At 38.6% G+C, this 24,023-nt stretch overlaps 2 protein-coding genes across 2 annotated transcripts; both read left to right on the top strand.

Moving 5' to 3' along the window:
• Positions 1-171: 171 nt before the first annotated feature.
• LOC133531423 (zinc finger protein 160-like) lies at positions 172-24,023 on the top strand. The gene is made up of 8 exons (XM_061869628.1): positions 172-426; positions 700-817; positions 11,608-12,084; positions 13,499-13,722; positions 14,812-15,004; positions 17,496-17,706; positions 19,178-19,615; positions 19,816-24,023. Exons 1-7 carry the CDS (start codon positions 289-291, stop codon positions 19,368-19,370), a joined length of 1,554 nt encoding a protein of 517 aa, XP_061725612.1. The 5' UTR covers positions 172-288; the 3' UTR covers positions 19,371-19,615; positions 19,816-24,023.
• On the top strand, positions 1,500-2,823 carry LOC133531507 (uncharacterized). Its single transcript, XM_061869768.1, has one exon. The coding sequence runs from the start codon at positions 1,733-1,735 to the stop codon at positions 2,510-2,512; it is 780 nt and encodes a 259-aa protein (XP_061725752.1). The 5' UTR covers positions 1,500-1,732; the 3' UTR covers positions 2,513-2,823.

Raw genomic sequence — 24,023 nt, 5'->3', positions numbered from 1 at the left:
TCACATACAATTTTTTTTTACTGTTCTAAAGGTCATGTATACCATACTTTATAGAGCATTTAGATAGTCTATGCAATATAAAAAAAAACTAATTTGACAGTTGACAACCGTGACATTGACATTTATTCTTATTGCTTCTCGCTTGGGAAGGAACGCGATACAATAAATAGAAAAAACAAAAAGGACAGAAGCGGTGTACGATATAAACTTATGGAAAATACAGATTTATTGGTACAATAAGTGAGACACGAATAAGGAGGTGTTTCTAATATATTTCTTATAGCAATAATGACTACTGAAGCAGAAAAGAATTGTTTCGTTTGCTCAAAAACCGGCGGCAACTTGAACATCTTCACCACTTATAATATCTGCAATGACAAAGAGGAATTATACGTTGAAGTCATTAAAAACTGTTTCAGCATTGAGGTAATTAAAATTTCACTACAAATTGTATCTCCTTGTTATTACTGCTTTAGGGTTATAGGTGTGTCAGCTTTTTGCAATTCACACGGATATCTATATTCCGAGAATTTCTGCTGTTAATATGGCAAAAAAATGTTTAGCTCTTTTCTTATTTATATGTAATTGTACGTTGCAGTCAACTAACCATAGTCTGCCCATGTTTCTTACACCATAAGTGTATCATATATTTTTTTAAGGAATGAACAATGACTTTTAGTTTAATTGTTTTTTTTACAGATTGGGCGGGACTCAGGTCTCTATGCGATGTGCACTGGTTGCAGCATTAAATTGAGAAGGGCATATACATTTAAAAATGATATAATACAAGCAGTGAACAAGTTGGTTGTTTTACAAGGTAAGTGTATATTTTTATCAATAAAATCTCCGTTGCGCTAAAGGCCTGATACCCCCTACTTAATTCAGTATCCTATATGCCTTAGTATATTATGTTTAGCAAGTATATAAGCATTGTAGAGTCAGACCAAGCTAACTTGGCAGCAATTTTGATAGCCCAGCCTGTGCAAGTGTTAAGTAAACATTATTATTTCATAGAAGTTTGTTGTTTAAAATAACACTTGCATATATAAAGTAGGGGCAAATAATCTATAATATTTTTTCAGATACATTTTAATTTTTTTTTTGGTAATCTCAAAAACGTCGTTAATGATTTCAATGAAATTTACAATATAGGGACAAATGAAACATTGATCCATCTAGGTTTTATTGTTGATAAGATTCACTTTTAAGTGTTTGAAATAAGCAATTAAATATTTATAACTTACATTCATTGGTGTGTGTAAAGTCCTCAATCCGCATTGTGCTAACGTGTCTGCCAAGTGTAGTGGGACGTAAGTATATAACGGTGTGATGATGATGATACAATCATTGTTTATATGATATAAAGTCTAATTTAGTTCGCAGGAGTCACGACCTAACAAGACCTGGGAGTCATTATATCCAACGATCTCAAGTGGGAACCCCATATTTCAAAAATGGTAAAAAAGGCCAACTCTATAATCTACATAAAAGCTTTTTTTTGGGTGGTAGACATAAAAAAAGTAACATAGCACTGTTGAATTATTTATTGTAATATATATTAAATACTTACATTTTTAAGCCCATTCCAAAGATAAGTGCTAATTAACTTACAAATTCACTGCAGTAATATTTGTGACACTGTACATGTGTTAATTATCAATCTTTAAGTACTTGCTATCCTGTTGGTTACAAAACTGTCAAGTACATAACCTATAAGAGCAACACTACAACAATGTCAAGCTACACAGATATTGCCGAGTCACAGAAGTCACTGGAGACAAGAGTGCAGAAGATGCTCGCTGAATTTGAAGCCAAGCTACACAGGTCACCGGCAGCAAAGGCGACAGTCACCAGTCTTAGTGAGGAATTTTCAATTTTTAAGGAGCAAATATTGAGCTTGATGAAACTTCTTGGGAACCAGATTAAAAGCCTTAGCCACGCTCAGGATGTTATGGAGATGAGACATCGGAGAAAGTATCTACTCTTCAATGGTGTTCCAGAGGATCCGGCCGAAACTGTAAGTTTGCGCATCGCTGACATTATTACTGACCAATTAAAAATCTCCGGTGTCTCGACTGCTTCATTTAAAGCATGTCACCGACTTGGCAAGCCATCTGAGGGTCGCAACAGGCCTATTCTTGTGAGGTTCACTGATATGGACCTAAAGTCAACTGTGTGGCAGAAGAAGACCTCTTGTAAGGGAACCACATACGCCATTTCTGAGTTCCTTACGCCTCAGCGGCAAGCATTGTTTGTGCAGGCACGTAAGGCTTTTGGGATGAGAAGTTGCTGGTCCATTGGTGGCAACATCTTTGTAAAGTTGACCTCGGGCAGGCGTGAACGCATTGAATCGAATGAAGATGTTGAGCGCCTGAAGCCTCTTAGCGACAACCAGCAGCCTCGTTCGTCGTCGACGCCTGACTCCGGCGCTGCTGGTGCGAAGAATGCCGATGCCGTCTTAGATGTCCCCAGCAACCAGACCGGCCGCCCCCGGCGTGCCGGGAAGTCATAATTTCTAAGTTTGTAGTGTGTTGTATTCAATTTTTCTCCTGTTTCCTTTTTTATGTTATCTTCACCATGGCAGTAGGTAGTTCATAGTCCATTTGTTAATATTGTCATCTTACCCGTTTTTTTTTTAGTTATAATTTCATTTGTTTTTGCACACACTTCACACTAGCTGGTCTGACAGTGACATTGACATTTTTGACGTCAGTTTAGTCTGGAGAGTTTGAGTCAATGTTTAAACCGTTTCTGTTTACTACAATAGTATGTTTTGTCATTATAATCGTGACCTGCTGCCATTTATGTAATTTTACTTTGTTTTTAATTTCCGATAGTTGTTTATTCTGTAATCTCACAAGCTAACCAGCAGGATAAGCAGAGTTTTTTTTTTGTGGCTATATCTTGTATTTATAATTTATTTTTTATAAATATTTTGTAGTCATATTATTATATATTTATTACGTATTTTAATTATTTATGTCTGACGATGAAACTTTTTATTCTGCTAGTATTGACAGTATTTCTTTTCATTCTCTAGATTCCTTTGATATTTCTCACACTTTGGGCACTCTCGTGTCTCGCGAATTTCTCAACTCCGGTGACTTTAATGTATGCCATATTAATGCCCAAAGTATCCCTTCTCACTATAGTGAACTTATTGAGACATTTCAGTCCGACTTTGTCCATGCCATCTTGGTGTCGGAAAGCTGGTTAAAGCCTACCCTAGACTCGACATCCTATGCCTTGCCTGGTTATGTGTTGATCAGGAATGACCGAATTGGCAAGGGCGGTGGTGGCGTAGCCATTTACCTTAGAAGTACCATTCCGTACAAATTGTTAAATTCGACTCCTTCTCTTTACACTGGCTCAGCGGAATGGATATTTCTCGAGGTGATTGTCAAAGGGGTTAAGGCAGTCCTGGGTGTAATTTATAGTCCCCCCACCGTCGACTACTTTTCTCATCTGGAACGAATTCTTGAGTCCGTGAGTTCTGATTACGCACATCACCTTATCATGGGGGATCTAAACACTGACCTTCTGAAAGACACGTCACATTCTCGTAAACTTAGGTCATTACTTCAGTCGGTCAGTTTCTCTCTTCTTCCATTGGATCCGACTCATCATACAGCGTCATCGGACACTTGGCTCGATGTGATCATTACTTCATCGCCAAGTCTTGTCACTAAGTTAGGGCAGTTCATGGCGCCAGGTTTCTCTCACCATGATCTTATATATGCATCCTACAAAATCAAGGCACCTAAATGCAAACCGGCTCTAATTCATATGCGTAGCTTCGCCAAGATTAATCCTGAATCTCTTTTAAAAGATGCCGCTGCTATCGATTGGTCTCCTGTGCTCTCGACCTCATCAACTGACGCTAAGGTTTCTCTGTTTAATGATGCGATTCTGGGGCTCTTTGACAAGCATGCGCCTGTTCATACTGTTAGAGTAAGGCGTCCACCGGCTCCTTGGATCACTGAGGGCGTCCGAATGGCAATGAGAAGGAGGAACAGAGCTTTCGGGCTCTTTAAACGTGACCGCACGGATGAGAACTGGAATCTCTTTAAATCAGCTCGTAATCGTTGCAACCAGATGGTACGTGCAGCGAAGCGACGATTTATTCACCGTAATGTTTCCTCTTCGTCTATGGCCGATGTTTGGAAATTCCTCAGATCTCTTGGCCTGGGAAAATCCCCCAACAGTTTTAATGGCAGTTCCTTTTCTCTCAATGACCTTAACAGGCATTTTTCCTCCGCTCCTTCTGTTGACACCGCTACTAAGGCCATTACACTTTCTAACATCTCTTCTTTGATTTCTCTTATCTCAGATTCCTTCTCATTCTGTCCTGTTTCTGAATTTGACATAAAGGTCATTATTAAAGCTATCAAGTCAAAAGCCGTAGGTTGTGATGATGTGAGTCGTTACATGATTGTGTCGGTCCTCGACTGCGTACTTCCTGTACTTGCTGACATTATCAACACTTCACTGGCCACTGGCGAATTCCCTTCTCTTTGGCGTAAAGCATTTGTGATTCCACTGCCTAAAATTAGTAATCCCACCACTCTCAGTAACTTTCGGCCCATTTCAATTCTTCCTTTCCTCTCGAAAATAGCTGAGGCAGTTGTTCATAAACAACTTTCCGTCTTCGTTTACTCGCATAACCTTTTAAGCCCTTTGCAGTCAGGTTTCCGACCAAGTCATAGCACCAGTACTGCGCTTCTCAAGGTAACAGAAGACATCAGGCGAGGCATGGAGAGGCAAATGGTCACGGTGCTTATTCTTATTGACTTTTCTAACGCGTTTAATACCGTTGACCATGACATTCTCCTTGCCTTGCTCAAACATATGAGTGTCTCTGAAATAGCCCTTAACTGGTTTGCTGCCTACTTGCGAGGCCGCCAGCAGGCAGTCCGAGTTGACCGGTCTTTGTCTGACTGGTGTGACCTGGCGACTGGCGTGCCTCAAGGAGGTATCTTATCTCCACTTCTTTTTTCTACTTTTATTAATTTTATCACACCTGACCTTCGCTGTTCCTACCATCTGTATGCTGATGACTTGCAACTCTACGACCAGTGCTCCGTGACTGACGTTCCAACTTGCATTGGTAAACTAAACCTAGACCTTTTACATATCCAGCAGTGGTCCGAGAGGTTTGGCCTCTTTGTAAATCCGTCTAAGTGCCAAGCTATTGTTATAGGTAGTTCCAAACAGCTTACTAAACTAGACTTGGACGCACTTGCACCAGTAAACTTTAACGGCTCCCCAATAATATTTAGTCAAAGTGTTAAAGACCTGGGTGTGCTTTTAGACAGTACCTTGAGTTGGAGAGCACAGGTTACTGAAATCAGCCGTAAGGTCATGGGCTCACTTCATTCTCTCAACAAAATGAAGCACTTCTTACCGATCAAAACTAAAGTTGCACTAATTAACACCCTTATACTGCCCATTATTGATTATGGTGATGTGTGTTATCCGGACTTAAACGAAGAGTTGCTCGATAAATTGGACCGCCTGCTTAATAACTGCATTCGCTTCGTTTTTTGCCTCCGCAAATATGATCACGTTTCTTCTTTTCGCGCACAACTTGGCTGGCTTCCCATTCGTCAACGACGCAATATTCGCTTGCTTTCCACTCTTTTTTCTGTGCTTAACGACCCACATTCTCCTGAATACCTCAAATCCTTCTTTCAATATTATGGCGTTACCCGCGACCGTCAACTTCGCTCTTCTGGCAATATGTCTCTGTCCATCCCTCTTCACCGGACTGGGTTCATGTCAAATTCGTTCACCGTGCAGGTGGCGCGTCTTTGGAATGGACTTCCTTTTTACATCAAAAATGCGCCAAATAAGTTCGCTTTCAAAAAATCATTACGTGCTTTCTTTGCTAGCAGAATGAAAGATTCTTAATGTATTTATTTATTAGCTTCAGATGTTTCGTCTTTATTTATATATATGTATATATATATACATATTTATTTATATATGTATGTGTGTATTATGTTTGTATGTATATGTTATTTCATGTATTTTTGCTTGATTTGTTTTGCTATTGTAATTGTAGCACCGCTCTCAATCTCTCTGCTTAGCCTTAAGGTTGACTGGTAGAGAATGCCTCGTGGCATTAAGTCCGCCTTTTGTACTATAAGATTGTTTTCTTTTGTGCAATAAAGATTAAATAAATAAATAAATAAATAGAAGAGCTTTTCGTATTCTCACCACCGAAACGATGCTTAAAATATATAAGACCTACATAAGACCAATTCTGGAATATGGTTTTCAGATATGGAATCCATATTTCAAAAAAGACATTGATATGATCGAGCGAGTGCAGCGTAGATTTACTAAGATTCCCGCGCAGTTAAAGTCACTTTCGTATGAGGAAAGATTGGTCAAGCTGGGCCTGTCAACACTACAAAAAAGGCGTGAACGTGGCGACTTGATCAAGACGTTCAAAATAATTCACGGATACTACGACTGTCCAGAACTAAGCGACCTCTTCACTCGAAATCCAAACACGCGCACAAGAGGACACTATCTTAAACTAGTAACTGTATGATCTTCAATAAAACGATACTTGAAAGTCTTCGGATATTTATTAATAACGTCTTCTTATAGATATGACAATATTATTAATATTAATATTATAGCGAGCTGTGTACCGTGTCAGGGATATAAAGCAAGAGGGGGGCTGTCATAGTGACACTTGGTAAGGTTTTACAGCACGTTGCATTTACAAAGAATGTTATGACAGGTGCGTTTATAGAGTATGCTACATCTTTCCCTTTTCAATGAAAATAAGTTTACAATTATCAATTACTTCGTTTTTTAATATTATACAATTAGCAATACAAGTTGTTTACTCTCATACATTGGTTTTTCTTCCCCCTTAAAACAAAGACATTCGCTATCTATTAAGGTAGTGAGACTTAAAATAATATACAAACTATACTAATTACACGCAACCTAAAACTACGCATTCGACCAACCCCGTGACTGTTTGGCTGGTCTGGTGAAACATCCAAGTCATCATGCCGGCCTTATATGATACGATGTCCTCGTATATTTAACATTATTTTTATCTATGAGATCATACGACCTCATGCCATTACACTTGATTATGTTACCCTGTAACCATACATTTTTATTAATATCCTTCTTCCACCACACATCTTGACCCTCAACAAATGGTTGCTTATTTCTAGATCTCTTATTATAATTTATTACATTACTATTCCTAGTTCTATTAAATATATTTTCTGCATTTTTGATCGTCTTTGGTTGTAAATACTGTGAAGTAACTATTAACTTTGTTTTTAAATTTCTATTCATTACCAGTTCACTAGGAGTGACATTGGTGCCAGATGTGGGTGAAGCCCTATACTTTAGTAAAGCTAATCTGTAATCACTTTTATCTTCTAAGCATTTGTATAACATTTTTTTAGCAATCTGAACTCCTTTTTCCGCCATACCATTCGATTGGGGATACCTAGGACTTGTGTATGTGAACTTAAATCCCCACTCCTGTGCAAAGTCCTTACACTCCTTCGAGTCAAATGGAACATGGTCAGATACTACTTCAGCCGGAATTCCAAAATTAGAAAAAATTTCTATCAGTGCATCAATTATGGACTTGGAACTTTTATTTGTTATCTTTTTGATGTCCAACCATTTAGAATAGTAGTCATAAATTATTAAATAATTCTTTGTTTTAAAATCCATAATATCAATAGCTATTTTATAAAATGGTAAGCAAGGTATGTTGTGCGACAGTAGTGGCTCTTTAACATTATTATTTTGAAAAGTTTGACAAGGAAAGCAACGCTTAACATATTCTTCAATATGAGAGTCAATATGTGGCCAATAATATAAATTTCTCGCCAGTTGCTTCATTTTTGTCACACCGATGTGTCCTTCATGTAAGGTTTTAATGAATGACTGTCTCAAACTTTTAGGAACAATTAATCGATTATTAAAAAATATCAAATAGTTATCTATAGTCAGTTCACCTCTTAATTTATGGTAACTATGTAGACCATCAGGAATATCCTTATTATGAGTAGGCCAGCCATTTGTTATGAAATTTCTTAATATCTGTAATTCGTTATCATTGGTACTTTCATTTATTAATACTGTTTTTTGTTCCTTAGAGCATTCTAAATTGTGTGCTAAGCCCATGCAATGTATCACTTCATACATGTAAGACTCATCGGTGTCCTGTGACAATTGATAAGAGCGTGATAGTAAGTCCGCAATGTACATAAATTTACCTTGTAAATATTTGAATTCTATGTCATATCTTAATAGTTTTAGTTTCAATCTTTGTAACCTTGGCGACGGTACTTCATGAAGATGTTTCTTAAGTAAACTTTCTAGGGGTTTGTGATCATTAAGTATTGTCACTTTACGTCCATATATGTAATAATGAAATTTACGTGTAGACCAGGTTACACTTAAGAGTTCTTTTTCAATCTGTGAAAAGTTACGCTCAGCTGATGTTAAACTTCGTGAAGCAAAGCAAACCGGTTTGCCATTTTGAAGTAGACAACATCCAAGTCCATCTTTGGATGCGTCACACTGTATAGTTATGGGCAAATTATCATCAAAATTTTGAAGGACCGGAGCTGTACTGATTTTATTTTTAATATTAGTATATACATCTTCATGAATTTCTGTCCAAAGCCATTCAACATCTTTTTTCAATAACAGTTGTAATGGTGCTGCAATATTAGCCAAGTGTGGGATAAATTTTCTTAAATAATTGACCATTCCGAGAAAAATTTGAAGTTCCTTCTTATTATTAGGACTTTTCATATTAACAATAGCACTGACTCTATCTGGATCAATTTTCATGCCTTGTTCTGAAAAAATATGGCCAAAATACTTTACTTGCTTTAATTTATATTGAAATTTATCTTTATTAAAGCGAACATTGTGTTCTCTGGCTCTACTAAACACCTTGTCTAAAATTGCATCATGTTCCTGTTGAGTGTCAGCACATATTAAAAGGTCATCACAATAAACAATAACTCCGGGGATGTCACCAAAGGCAGTTTCGCTATATTTTTGGAATACCTCAGGAGCTACTGAGATCCCGAACGGACACCTTACAAATTTGTAACAGCCAAACGGGCTATTAAAAGTACATAAGTCACTTGAGCTGTCTGTTAATTTAATATTATAAAACCCATCTGATAGGTCGAGCACAGAAAATATCTTCTTATTACTTAATTTTGGCACAATCTCATCTAAGGTTGGTATTAAATGGTGCTCTCTTATTAGCACTTGATTCAAATCCTTCGGGTCTAAACAAATTCTAAGTGAACCATTCTTTTTTTCAATTATGACTAAATTGCTAACAAAACTTTTAGGGTGGTCTACCTTAGCTATGACTTTGTGCTTCACCAGAGCTGCCAGTTTGTCCGCGAGGCGCGGCTTCAGGGAGTTGGGCACCCTCCGTGGAGGTCTCACCACAGGCTCAGCGTCAGGTCGAATGCGCAGTTGCAGTGGTGTTTTGAACTCTCCAACACCCTGAAATAGTTCGATGTTTTTATTAATTACCCAGTTTTTACTATTATTATTAGTTACCAGATCAGTTTTTAAAATATTAGTGGCAATATGATCAGTCTCAATTGAATCAATATTAGTATTATTTAATAACTTCAATTTTACTAATGAGGCTAATCCTAAGATTGGTCTGACACTTTCTTTGACAATTAAAAACTCAGTCATGACTTCATCACTTTTAACTGCTTTAGAAAAAACTTTTAGTGTGACTTTACCTATTGGGAACAATTTCCCACCCCCGAAGACTTTAATTATTACTCTCGTCTCAGATATTTTGAAATTGTAATCATCATTGACAATTTTCCTAAAATCCCTGACACTGATCACATTAATTTGAGCTCCGGTGTCACATTTAAAACAAACATTTTTATTTTCTACTCTGAGCGTCTCAGTCCAATCATTTTTACCCAAATCTATGGAATAAACCTCATAAGTAATATTATTAGACAGTCATAAGTCATGAACATTGTTACAGGCTTCTTCAATGTCATTGTTATTAATGTTATCAACCCGTCTCTTATAAAAAGTACAACCCACACTAAAATGATTCAGCCTGTTACAGCTCGAGCAAGTCTTACCATAAGCAGGACACTGTTTAGGACCATGCTCGGTGTTACACTTTTTGCAGTTATAAAACCATCTATTATAACGACCCTCCATATTAACATTTTGAGACATAGTCTTTTTATGATTACTGAAATACTTAGCTTTATTGGACTGCTGTGCTGCCCGGCCGGTCTGAACTGCATGCACCTCCGGGTTGTTGAGCGTCTTCACAAATTCTCTGGACAGCTCTGCAGACCTGCAGATGTCGATGGCCTTCTCCAAAGTGAGATCCTTGATTTCAAGTAGCTTCTGTTGGATACGTTGCTCCCGAACACCAATAACAATCTTGTCCCGAAGAATCTTCTCTTTCTGGTCCCCGAAGTTGCAATTCTCCGCTAGTTTTCTTATTGCTGTGTAAAAAGCATCAAATGTTTCTCCCTCTTCTTGGTTCCGCTTGTTAAGATTGTATCTGTTTATAATTTCATTTTGTTTCGGCTTGAAGTAGTCGTCGAAAACTTCGATCACCTCCTCTAGCTTGTCCTTGCCTTCCACTTTAAGAACATTAAAATATAATTCTTGCGCTTCGTGGCCAACGCAGTTAATAAGTATTGCTGCTTTTCTTGTTTCCGATATTCTTTCTAACCCCGCCGCTAGCACGAAGTTGCGAAAAGATAGCTTGAAACGTTGCCACTGCGGCCAGCAGTTTTCGATATCTTCTAAATTGAGCCCCACGGGCATTTTATATTCGACGGCAAACATTTCGTTAAAATCTTCTTAATCTTCACTTGTCTTTGTTCAATGAACATATGCACTCAGTAGCGATTTGTAGGTTATCTTATCCAATCCAGTTTAATCTTCCTGAATTTGACTCCTTTTCGGCTGCGCCATGTATGATCTTCAATAAAACGATACTTGAAAGTCTTCGGATATTTATTAATAACGTCTTCTTATAGATATGACAATATTATTAATATTAATATTATAGCGAGCTGTGTACCGTGTCAGGGATATAAAGCAAGAGGGGGGCTGTCATAGTGACACTTGGTAAGGTTTTACAGCACGTTGCATTTACAAAGAATGTTATGACAGGTGCGTTTATAGAGTATGCTACAGTAACAACAAAGCATAAAACAAATATCAGCAAAAACTTTATTGCAAACCGAATAGTAAATGCCTGGAACAAATTACCCTCTGAAGTTGTGAACTCTTGTAGTGTGAATCAATTTAAAAACAATCTTGACAGACTATCTAAGCAGTGAAATCGTGTAGTGAGCTCTGATTTAGACGTACCAGCATCAGCTGCCTGTCTTAAACCAAATAATAATAATAAATAATAATAATAATTTCACAAATTTTTAAATGAATGCCTGCATAAAAATAGCAATATGATAGATTTTTTGTCGCCACTGTACGTTGTTTCTGTTTAACATGCATAAAAATACTTCATAACATAAACTTCAACCGGAACTCAACTTTTTGATCAATGATTTCTAGATGCTGTTGCAGAAGAAACTGAATATTCCAAGCTTGAATACTTCGAACATACATTTGAAAACGACTATGACATCAAGTCGGTCCTCAACCCAGAAACCGGACAAATATCTTACACCTTAGACAAAATCAATGAAAATAAAGAAACAAACGAACTTGATACTTATATGATTGATTTAGAAAATGATGTCATCATCACTAAGGAAGAGGCAGAGCAGAAAGTGAAAAAAACTCAACGAAAAAACGAAGTTGTTAAAGAAAACTTGCCTAACAATATTGAAAGTAAAGTGAAACCAAGAAAGACTAAGAAAAAGAAAACTGTAGAGATCAATCATGAAAACTCTGATAAAGTAGAAAATAATATAAAAGATGATGTAGGGAAAGCTTGTAAGAAAATCATAACAATAGAAGGGAATTTGGTGAATGCACCAAGTACTGATCAAGAGGAGAAAAATAAAAAGCCAAAGAAAGTAAAAAATGGTAAGGTTTATGTATTTGCTCTGCTTGCAACTGCGAACATTTAGTGCTATTACTTTTACAGGCATCTTTCTCTATCACTCTAATTAAACAAAACTAACAAAGATGTCCGTAATTTGCGAACTTCGGTGTCTGCAGTAGGCTCTCTGATGTGCTGTGGGAAAGTTTCCATAATTGCCAACTTCTCATATTTTTGTATAAGAATTGTAATTTTCCATATCCAAAATGAAAGTTTCCTATGTTTCCTGTTAAGTTTTCCTGAAATATTCCAGAGATTTTCCATCATTTTGACGATATTCCGCAACTTGCACATTGTACAGCTAACCTCTGCTTGCAAATGCGATTGTTGAATTTCAATAAATTCTTTAGTGCTTCTTTACAGCAGGGTAGTATACGGTAGTCGTTAGTTTTCAAGCTGGCCCTTATGGCTAATGCTTTGTCTATTGTAAGGAAAACCGCATCTGCAAAAAAAAAACTAATGGCACCTGAGCGCGGGATTGTCCAATGCTTAAAAAACCAGTGTAAGTCTCTCCGATAGCGCTCCTTTGTTACACATCTCGATGAGACATTTTAGACTGATTCCGTAGCGTTCGACTCGCCTTGTAGAGGGACCACATAGTCTCGCACCCTTTTTTTTCATTAGTTCATTCTAAATATTATTGCAATTTCTACAGAAGTAGTAATAATACAATAACCGGTTAACGTGACCCAAGCTTTTTTTTATGCAAGTATGCACGTGCGGTTTTACTTACAATAGAAAATGATTTAACGTGTGTAACTGCTGCTCGTAAAGGCCAGCTTGAAAACTAACGCCTATACCCGACAATTTCATTTTCTATCCAAGAAAACAAAGGCAACATTGCCTCCTAATAGGGCAACACTGGCCAGCTACTGTAAAGTGTTGCCACGTTAAGAAATTGGCTATGTTATAAAGATGACTCAACTTTTTAGTGTCCCTCTTGCCAGGGTAACAGTTGTCCAAGGGAAAAATGATTTTTATTTTGTGATATGTATCCATCTTGCATCATGAGTTTGCGCACACGCGCAGCATCTATATTTTGTGGGATAACAGCCAATTTTGAGCGGTTTTTTCGTCCTTAGGCATACGAACCACAATTTAACTCACTGCATCATTGATACACATTGGCCTTCCATTGTTAAATTCGTAATGTCTGCCTGTGGCATCATAGCTCTCAAACGGATGGATCGATCCCGATGCGGTTTTTTTACGTAAATGCGAGTATCCTTGCGGCAGTTCTTAGCTATATTTGATAAAAACTGATTCAGCAGTTTGAAAAGTATCGGCTATTTTCCAAAATGAAGCAAGGCTTTTATCATAATTTTTTTTTAAATTCATGTCACTGTAAATGTATTGACTTGTGAAAAAGCTACTTACAGAATATTTTATTATTTCCAGCCAAAAAGCCCAAATTCACCCTCGAGCCGGGCCAGACGCAGTGCTCCCTTTGCACCACCCAGTTCGAAACGAACAAGGCCCTACGAGTCCACATGAACGCGCACTTCCCGGACCATGTGTGCGGGGACTGTGGAATGGCTTTTGCAAGTCAACAGAGACTGCGGTCACATGTATATCAGACGCATAACGCTGAGGAGTCGCAGGCCTGTAAATATTGTGACAAGGTCGGTTTTTTCTTCTATTAGCTTTTAAGCACTAACATTATTTTTAAGAATTTACTAACATTTTTTTTTTTTTTTTTGGTCGGATGGCTGACTTGCAATAGTCCGCAATGTAAATTAAATCGCATGCGTGCTCGCGCGCCATCTTAATTCTTCAAAAGGCATACGCCGTTTTAATGTTGTTAGAATTTTGGTTTTATTTCAATTAATCAAATTTAAATGACAATCGGTCGAGAGCCGACAGCCTGCCACTCCACGCGTATAACCTGATTCGACTGTAGCTGCTTCCCAAGAATATTACCATGGAGTCTTACAGTAAGAGAAAGTAGATTGATGAGTAAGAGTATTAACTGATGATGAATTCAATTAAATAATTCTTTATTCCCTGCCAAGTTATCCTGTAATTTCTGAGGACTTAACCAGCTTATAGAAAATTTATATTTTAACCTTAGGACAGTCTATATTGTAAGGCAAAAAAAAATTATGACAATGAGAGTTTTTTTAATCCATTTAAAAGTTAAAAGGAGTTATTAGTCATGAGTTAAATAAATAATAAATATTCTAGGACATTATTACACAAATTGACCAAGTCCCACAGTAAGCTCAATAAGGCTTGTGTTGAGGGTACTTAGACAACGATATATATAATATATAAATATTTATAAATACTTAAATACATAGAAAGCACCCATGACTCAGGAACAAATATCCATGCTTATCACACGAATAAATGCCCTTACCAGGATTTGAACCCGGGACCATCGGCTTCGTAGGCAGGGTCACTACGCACTAGGCCAGACCGGTCGTCAGATAATAAGTATATTTCATTATAAATTTACTCGCAATAAGCTATCCCATGTCTAGATGCCTACAACGTTTAGTAACCAAGACCGTTCACCCTGTATAATTATTAAATCGACTTGTACAGTCAGCTGCAAAAATATGTATCGAGAGAATTGTCTCATAAATATGGTACTACGCTCTTATTATACTGGAATAAGATGCTATGGGACATATTTTTGAGTAAGATGTGTACACCCATATTTTTACACTTGACTGTTAGTACCACAATTCGAAATTTTCAATTTTTAGATTTTCACCAACGTGAACACCCGCAACGCACACATGTGGCGCGTACACACCAAAACCGACCCGTACAAGTGCGCGCAGTGCGGCGAGCGTTTCAAGACGTACCTCAAGCGGCTGCGGCACATGCAGGCCGCGCACGGAGACTCGGTCACCGAGTACCCGTGCCAGTATTGTGACAAGAAGTTCGCGTATGCTGGTAAGCTCCTTTGATTTATGTGATCCTGGTACTTTTTGAAAAGATTGTTTGTACTATCTTTGGATATTCAGCCATGATGCGTTGTGGAGTCATTCTGATGGGCTCATATACAATATTTTGAAGTTATGTGGTCATATTGGGTATTTCAAAACGTACGTCAACCGGTTGCGGCACATACAGGCCGCGCACGGAGACTCGGTCACCGAGTACCCGTGCCAGTATTGTGACAAGAAGTTCGCGTTTGCTGTAAGCTCCTTTGAAGTATGTGATCCTGGTACTCATCGAAAATATTGGTAGTAGAATTTTTAAGTCATGTTCTTTGTGGAGTCATTCTGATAGGCTCACATACAATATTTTGAAGTTATGTGGCCATACTGGAAGCCATAGTATTTTAAAACGTACGTCAACGGGTTGCGGCACATGCAGGCCGCGCACGTAGACTCGGACACCCGTGCCAGTATTGTGACAAGAAGCTCGCTTATGCTGGTAAGCTCCTTTGATTTATGTGATCCTGGTACTCATCGAAAAGATTGGTAGTAGTATTTTTGGTTTTTAAGCCATGGTGTGTTGTGGAGTCATTCTGATAGGCTCACATACAATATTTTGAAGTTATGTGGTCATATTGGAAGCTATAGTGTTTTAAAACGTACCTCAAACTGCGGCACGTGCAGGCAGTATTGCGATAATAAGTTCGCTTATGCTAATAGCAAGCTCCTTTGATTTATATAATCCTGGTACTCATCGTGGAGATTGGAAGTAATCTTTGGGTGTTAAGCTATTATGCGTTGTGGAGTCAAGCCTTCAGTAGAAAAAAGCGGCAATTGAAAAAAAAGTACTTAAGCGCGAAGGGTTATCGTCCAATAGAAAATTTGATATTCGCGCCTTTTTCTACTGACAAAGTTGTTTGACGGACTATAAGTTATGTGAAATCGTATGAATTATGATTGTCTTTTGCGTTATACAATCTTGCTATTTGTGCGCCAATAGTCCACGAGGAACAAGCGAGGAGGAAGCGCTTGGTGGCCTAGCGGTAAGAGCGTGCAACTTTAAATCCGGAGGTCGCGGGTTCAAACCCCGGCTCGTACCAATGAGTTTTTCGGAACTTATGTACGGAATATCATTTGATATTTACTAGTCGTTGTGAGGAAACCGGACTAATCCCAACGAGGCCTAGTTTTACCCTCTGGGTTGGAAGGTCAGATGGCAGTCGCTTTCGTAATAACTAGTGCCTACGCCAAATCTTGGGATTAGTCGTCAAGCGGACTCCAGCCTCCCATGAGCCGTGGCAATATGCTGGGCCAACGCTAGGAAGAATACGAATAGTCCATGAGGGCCGAGGAACTAAACGAAACTTGACCGAGCTGACTTCCTCACGCATGATACTTAATTGTAGTATTCGGGATCAGGTATCTAAGTAAAACCACCAAAATAGCTAGACCAAGAGTGATTAATTTTTATTCAGTACCTATCGCACTTTACCAAGCTACCCACATGTATCATTATGATATACACCGTGTTTTTTTTTAATTTCCGTTAATTGCAGGGGTGCATTCCTGAGCTTAAATTAAGTAACTTTCTCAAAGACACCGGTATTCTAATTAACTCAATTTCGGAGATAACCAATAAAAAAAATTTATATGATAAGGCCCTTACGAGCGTGTTTACTTACCTTAGGGCCTGTTTACATATTGATTAGTGTTTAGTACGAGTGTGTACATTTGCTACTAAACGTAAATACTGTCTCGGACGATTGATGTTTGAAATGACATTGTATGTCACAGTTTTCAATTGTTTGGTTTAATTAAATGTAATGCTCGTGTTACAACAAAACTATATGGAACATTGAATTACTTTTTATATGTAATTTTTTTTTTTTTGAAAATTACTTCGCCATTTAGTTTTCTTAAACGTCAATAAAAACACGGTGTATACCCATAGCGTCATAAGCATTTCTCGATAGGAGTGTCACGTCTGTTATTAGCCGGGTCCACACAGAACGAGCATACGCGCGAGGCAATTCTTCACGCACAATACGACCAGTATATGTAGACGTGCCTCGGTCGTGGCGGCGCGCGGGTTTTCCTCGCCCGAGTGCGCCGCCTCGGCCAAGGCACGTCTACACTGGCCGTATTGTGCGTGAGGAAATTGCCTCGCGCGTATGATCGTTCAATGCGGACCCAGCTAATGTTTATTTTTCATAATCTTCCAGTACTGTCTAATCCAGTGGTTCCTAACTTTTTCAGTCCTGTCACCCCTAAGACTAACTAGGGATCCTAATTTGACCTCTCCTCCCAATAATCATTAATAGTTTTTTTATAGGTCTAAGTTTTTATAGGTTAAGCTTATTACCCCCGTGAAATACCAGTTTTACTCCCACGGGGATAATTACCCCCAGGTTAGGAACCGCTGGTCTAATCGTTGTTGCTCCCACAACAACGATGTATGCATACGAATTACACTTCGTATGTGGCATGTGGCCCTGCTCCCCCAGCGTACAGGACGAAGCACGTGCGCACGGTCCACCTGGAGGCGCGGCCGCACAAGTGCGCGGACTGCCCCTTCAGCTTCGCGCGGCGCCGCGAGCTGGCCGCGCACCGCGCCAGCAAGCACGGCGACGGCGAGCTGAAGTACCAGTGCCATGTGTGCGACAAGAAGTTCTTCTTCAACACGGCTCTGAAGTTCCATGTCAATCTGCATAACAGGTAAGTTTCTATACTCTGTATCTTTAGGTATTTAAATAAAAGTTAACAGATTTGTACATTTTCGGGTAGTTATTACATTTATTGGTTAATCAACCAAATAAAAAACCCATGGGCGCCGCCAGGATTACTTTCAGGGAGGTGCATAATAAATGGAATAGAAGAATTGATGCAGTAATTTATTTTTTTTGTGTTACAATAGTTCCCAGTTATTATTTCAAAATCATTGCAGACTTATATTGATGCTCTGATGCTGGTGCAGAACAAACGCGTAAAAAACATGTAATTTTATAATATATTTTCTTTCCTGCCAGGGGGCTGCAAGTGCACCCCCTTGCACCCCGCTGCCGGCGCCCATGAAAAAACCGTCTCGATCTGTGACTGAACGACCTGACTTTAACCTACAATATTTGATCATGTAATGTTTTCATCTACCCTCAACTGGCTTAAGGAGCCATTTGAGGGTAGATTTTGTTTACTTTTATTTAAATACCTACAGATACAGAGTACAGTACCTTAGCACTGTCTATAAAACAATACAGTCGTTTGACGAAGCCGTCTAGACAGGGCAATCGTGCGGGTTGCTAGGGCGAGGGGTGGGCCGCGCGCACCCGAGCTGCATGCATCGCTATTGTTAGTAGCTCGGTACTAACTTACAGCTGCCCATATTGTTTTATCCAGCTATCCTTATAAGCAGTTGTATAAGTCTGCGACAACCCTACTGTGTTCTTGTGCGGTGTCGGCATTTACGCAAACATTAAAACCGTTGGTTTACTGTTAATTTTTACACTGTGAAGTATCGAGCCTACAGCAAAATTGGAGCAGAGATTGAAAAATTCTCGGAAATTACAAGAAACAAAGCAATTTACATTTTAGAAAATTTAAATTCACTTACATTCACCTTGTGTCACAAGGGAGCAAAAATGACATATTTCCGACGAGGGCGTACGTTGAATTCCGAGCATACTGAGGAATTCAAATGTTAACCCCTAAGGTGGAAATAATTTGGCTACCATTAGGCATATTTTCATACATATTGCTTTTCACATATTTTAAGGGGTCCACTGATTACCAGTTCGCCGGACGATATCGGCCTGTCAGTTATTAGCAAAAGCTGACAATCGCGTATAACTGACAGGCCGATATCGTCCGCCGAACTGGTAATCAGTGGACCCCTTGAGGAAATGATTAATTTCCAAAATATTAATTAAGCTAAATAATGCAAGAAAAAATCAACAAATAGTGTTCTAGTGAAGAAAAGTGCCAGTTTGATCCCTCCTAGCAGGGACGAAATAGTTATTTGTGTCTCAAGAGAGGAAAAGTAGGAAATTGCGTGCCGCCATTTTCTGAATAGGCGATGTGGAAAAATATGAAAATATGAGAAGTTTCCTACATTTTTCCATGTAGAAATTTAGCAATTTTAGAAACTCACGATAAGTTTTTCTTTTCCAATGAATATTGTAATTGTTCACAGACACACCTGCACCCAATGTGACGCCAAGTTCACCAGCAACGAGAACCTCGAGGCGCACCTGAAGACCCATGACCCCCATGAGCCCCTCGACACGTCTCTAGACGGCCTTCCGATCCTGGACTCATTGGAGTTTAACGAGTTAGCCGACTATGCGCTGGACTCAGCCTTCTGGGTCCTGGGGAACGAGTTGTAGATGGGTGTAACTTTCATTCGTTGCCATGGTTACATCCTTAGATCAACGGTCGACAGAACCTCGAGGCCCTCCGAAGACCCACGAGCCCCTCGACGCTCTGCCGATCCTGGACACATTGGAGTTTAACGAGTTAGCCGACTATACGCTGGACTCTGCCTTCTGGGTTCTGGGGAACGAGTTGTAGAGGGGTGTAAGTTTCATCCGTTGCCATGGTTACGTCCTTAGCTCAGTGGTGACACCTCGAGGTGCACCTGAAGACCCATCACTCCCATCAGCCCTTCGACCAGTCTCTAGACGCCCTGCCGATCCTGGATATATTAGAATATAATGAACTGGCTCATTACGCGCTGGACGCCTTCTGGGTCCTGGGAAACGAGTTGTAGACGGGTGTAACTTTCATTTCGTTGCCATGGTTACTTCCTTACGTCAGTGGTGACACCTCGAGGCACACCTGAAGACCCTCGACCAGTCTCTAAACGCCCTGACGATCCTGGATAAGTACATTAGAATTTAATGAACTGGGTGATTACGCGCTGGACGCCTTCTGGGTCCTGGGGAACGAGTTGTAGATGGGTGTAACTTTCATTCGTTGCCATGGTTACGTCCTAAGGAACCTCGTGGTGACACCTCGAAGCGCACCTGAAGACCCTCGACCAGTCTCTAGACACCCTGCCGATCCTGGATACATTAGAATTTAACGAACTGGCGGAATATGCTGGTAATAGTTTAAAGTATGCAATTAGTTAGAAAAAGGGAGCTCAGAGTCCTTGTTAATGCAAGTAGGGTTTATAAGTACTAAAATAGAGATACTAAGTCGTTTGTCAAAAAAATAATATTTGATACAAGCTTTTCATGGGGGAAAGTAGCATCATACGTACAGTCGCCATCAGATATATCGGAGCGCCCGAGGTGCTCACAAATATCCGAACACGCCTCTATTGTCAAGGCGTTAGAGTGCGTGTTCAGATATTTTTGAGCACCTCGACCGCTCCGATATATCTGATGGCGACTGTACTGTAAAATACTATTATCGCTGACTATACTATTCGTTCAAGATACGATTTTTCTATTGAAAATCAACTCTTCACACCTACGTTTTTAAAATTGGCCACCTTTTTTTACTGAGAAAGTGCGTAATACGACGCCCCGTATAATGTAAAGCCCGACCAGCAATATATGATCATTGTCAAGAGGGCGCTGTTATTCTCATGTATAGGGTGACAGTTCAGTTTAGTATGATAAATGTAGTTCCAATGAAATTCCGCAATATGGCGCGTGATCATATATTACTGGTCAGGCTTTACGTATACGATACAATAAGCCAACCTTCACGGGTTGAAGGGAACATTAGGTATAAGGAAAACCGAAGCTTAATAGTATAATACATTGTGCAACGAGGGGAGGGGGGGGGGATGAAATTTTGAAGGGAATTTTCACTATTCCTACCCCCGGAGTAACACAATGTTTTTCATCACACTTGCGAAGAAAAAATTAAATTTTAAGCGAAATAATTCTTAAATACAGTGACATTTCAAACATTCGTCCGTTATTGTCATGTCTTGACAGGTTAGGCGTCGAAGGCACAGACCTATTCGGCATTCAGCCACTATTGAAAATTATGTAAAAATATTTTTAAACATAAATAAAAATATTAAATTATAAACGTCAGTTTAAAGTAAAACTCATTTACGCTACTTAGTTTGTATGAATTAGTGACATAATTAGAAAAAAACTACAACTCCCTAGTTTTTTCTTCACAATGTATAACTCCCGCGGGAACAATATAGGCCTTTGTCGTTCAGTACACCTGCATGAAATAAGATCTTTTTCGAGCAAGTGTGATGAAAAACAGAAAGCAACTGGTAACATGACTATGCTACAAAACATCAATTTGTGTTGAAAAATAAAAACTTATTCAATATCAATAACATTTTAGTTTTCTTTGAATATAAAAAAAGTAATAAGCAATATTAGCTATAAAATTTGAATGTGACACACATTTAACATGTATATTTCTTGTATATTCTTTTTTTATCTTTAAGCCTTGTGTTGGGACTATTGTAATGTTTTGTCACTTGTACATTTTGTAAAATTGTCGAACGAAAGAGACGTGGCTGTATGTTAGAATGAGAAAAAATCCCTCATTCTTGCAAAATTGTGATTTGTATTGGATCCCTCTGTGATAAGTACAAGTGTATTTCCTTTTTTTTTTATTGAATCTCAGTTTTTAATATGATGAGAGCATTGACATATATCTAAAGACGGGCCTTACGGACACTAAGAATGGTGCTAGTTCAGTGGTGTCACTCGCGAATGCGAGCCAATCGTGCAGTCGAACGCAACTAGTTGCGACCAATCGCGCGCGTGATGCGAACTCGTTAGACTGCACGATTGGCTCGAATTCGTGTGCGTGACACCGCTGTACTGGCACCATTCTTATTGTCCGTAAGTCCTTAGATATATGTCAATGTATGAAAGTTCTTTTAAGGGACTAGTAAATTGAACAGACTGTCAATGTAAAAAAATCGAAATAATTAGAAAGAAATTAGTAGTTCTTTAAATATTGGCAGTTTCAGAAGTTGAAGTTCTAAGATAAGTAGTGTAAGTACGTCAGCAATTGTATGATTAGTTAGAATTGACATTGTAACTTTTGTATGTATGTAGTGTAATTTTTAATACATTTTAAATATGCGAATGTGCCTACAGTGGCTTTTATAGGTAAAAAACTTAAGTAGGTCACCTGTTGTATGTAGTTGTGACGTGTGCGAATAGACATTTATTTTGTTTGTGTGTGTCTTTTAAACATGTATTGTCTATTCGAACACGCCACAACTACATACAACAGGTGACTTACTTAAGTTTTTTACCTATAAAAACCACTGTAGGCACATTCAGCAGGTATTTTGTAGGTACTTAAGTTTTTTACCTATACCTTCGTTGATCTAGATATTCTCGAATAGGAAATAAAACCGGGCAAATACAATAATATAATTGAAACAAAAATATATTTTACTTGTCAAAAATTGCTACGTTTAGAAAATCAGAATTACATGTCAATATGCCCTTCAACGTATCATTAGTGTATTTTTTATACCATGTATATTTGTCCCGTCATATATTTATTGTATTTTCCCTGTTTCAATATACATATAGACATGGATATATAAAACAAAAAGTGCGACAAGTCTATACAACGCGTTCATCCAATATTCAGTTCATTGCCTGAGCCCCTAGCCAATATGCCAATAGTCAACTCGCTGTAGCGTAGCGTAATCATCTCTCTGTTATTCTTCCATATTAGTGCGACAGTAACAGTTGTGTTTCGTTCTACAGAGCGTAAATTATTGGTATTTTGGCTACGCACCCTTGTGACGTCACTAACGCAGCAGCCCGCGTAGCCAACATGCCAATCGTTAACGCTCCGTATCGAACGATTCGCAACTGTCACTGTTGCACTAATATGGAAGAGTGATAGAGAGAGATGACTACGCTACGGAGCGTTAACGATTGGCATGTTGGCTTCGCGGGCTGGTCTCCATCCATCTTGCTCGGCGCTGGCTTCTGGCCTGGTACCGCCAACATCGAAAATTCGATTTTCGTTATCTCCCTTGCTGTAGTTGAGCGAAAGGGACGCAGATAATTAAAATAAGACGTTTTCGATGTTCTCGGTAGGCCTGGTTTCTGCTTCAAGTTCCGCAGAGTCATCTATTGAGCGAAAGTTGAATTATTTGAAAGAACTTCTCGGTTCAATCAATTTTGTTCGGCGCTTTTTTATACCACGCCGGTGGCAACCAAGTGGCTTAGACCTCTGGTCAAAGTAACTCAACTTCCGTTCAATAGATGGCGCTGACTATTGGAGGAACGATTTTGTATGGACACTTAGACACTGTCAGTCTTCTTGTTTTATTTATCTATGCTATGCTCCTAAGGCCTGTCCTTAGTAATTATTTCAATGTACCTAATTTAAACCACTGGAACAGAGCTTTTTTATTTATTTATTGGGAAACAAACGGTCAAATGTCAAATACAAAAGTTAAGTTAAATTCAACCATGTTTCCTCTTCACAATTGATTTCAAATTCAAGTGGCTTTTTTATTGTACGGTGGGCTTTAGGAGGCTAAAGAATAATAAGCTCATTATTTATAGTGTTAACGAAGGAAAACAATTGTGGCTTTCCATCAGAGAAGGGTCCTTGTGCACATGGAGCATAAGGACCCTTTAGGCATTTTTTTTTTTTTAATTTATTGAATAAACAAACAATTTACAGTCTAGAATTTAATTTAAGACCCATCGTAGGCAAAACCTTGAGGAGGTTTGTGTGCCGATGGGGAGTTCAGAGAACAATACATATATTAATGTCTTATGTCTAATTTAAAAAAAAAGAAAACATTGTAGGATTCTTAGTATAAGTAGCTTGTGTCGTCTGATGTCAATAAGTGCATTTTAATTACTTTTTTTATATGTTTACCATTTAAGTACTTTACACGAACATCTTCTGGCAAATCGTTTAATATTTTAGGTAATATTTTTATAAAACGCCGCTTTTAAATTTATGTGAATGATAACTGCTAAAGCAGCGCTTGCTTTTAATATATTTTGTGAATTATTATAATCGTATTTGCAGTGCATTTCTTAAATAAAAAAAATATATTA

This window comes from Cydia pomonella, chromosome 25 (genome assembly GCF_033807575.1).
Source record: "Cydia pomonella isolate Wapato2018A chromosome 25, ilCydPomo1, whole genome shotgun sequence".
Classification (NCBI taxonomy): Eukaryota; Metazoa; Arthropoda; class Insecta; order Lepidoptera; family Tortricidae; genus Cydia; species Cydia pomonella.
This window is presented reverse-complemented; position numbering and strand designations above follow the sequence as displayed.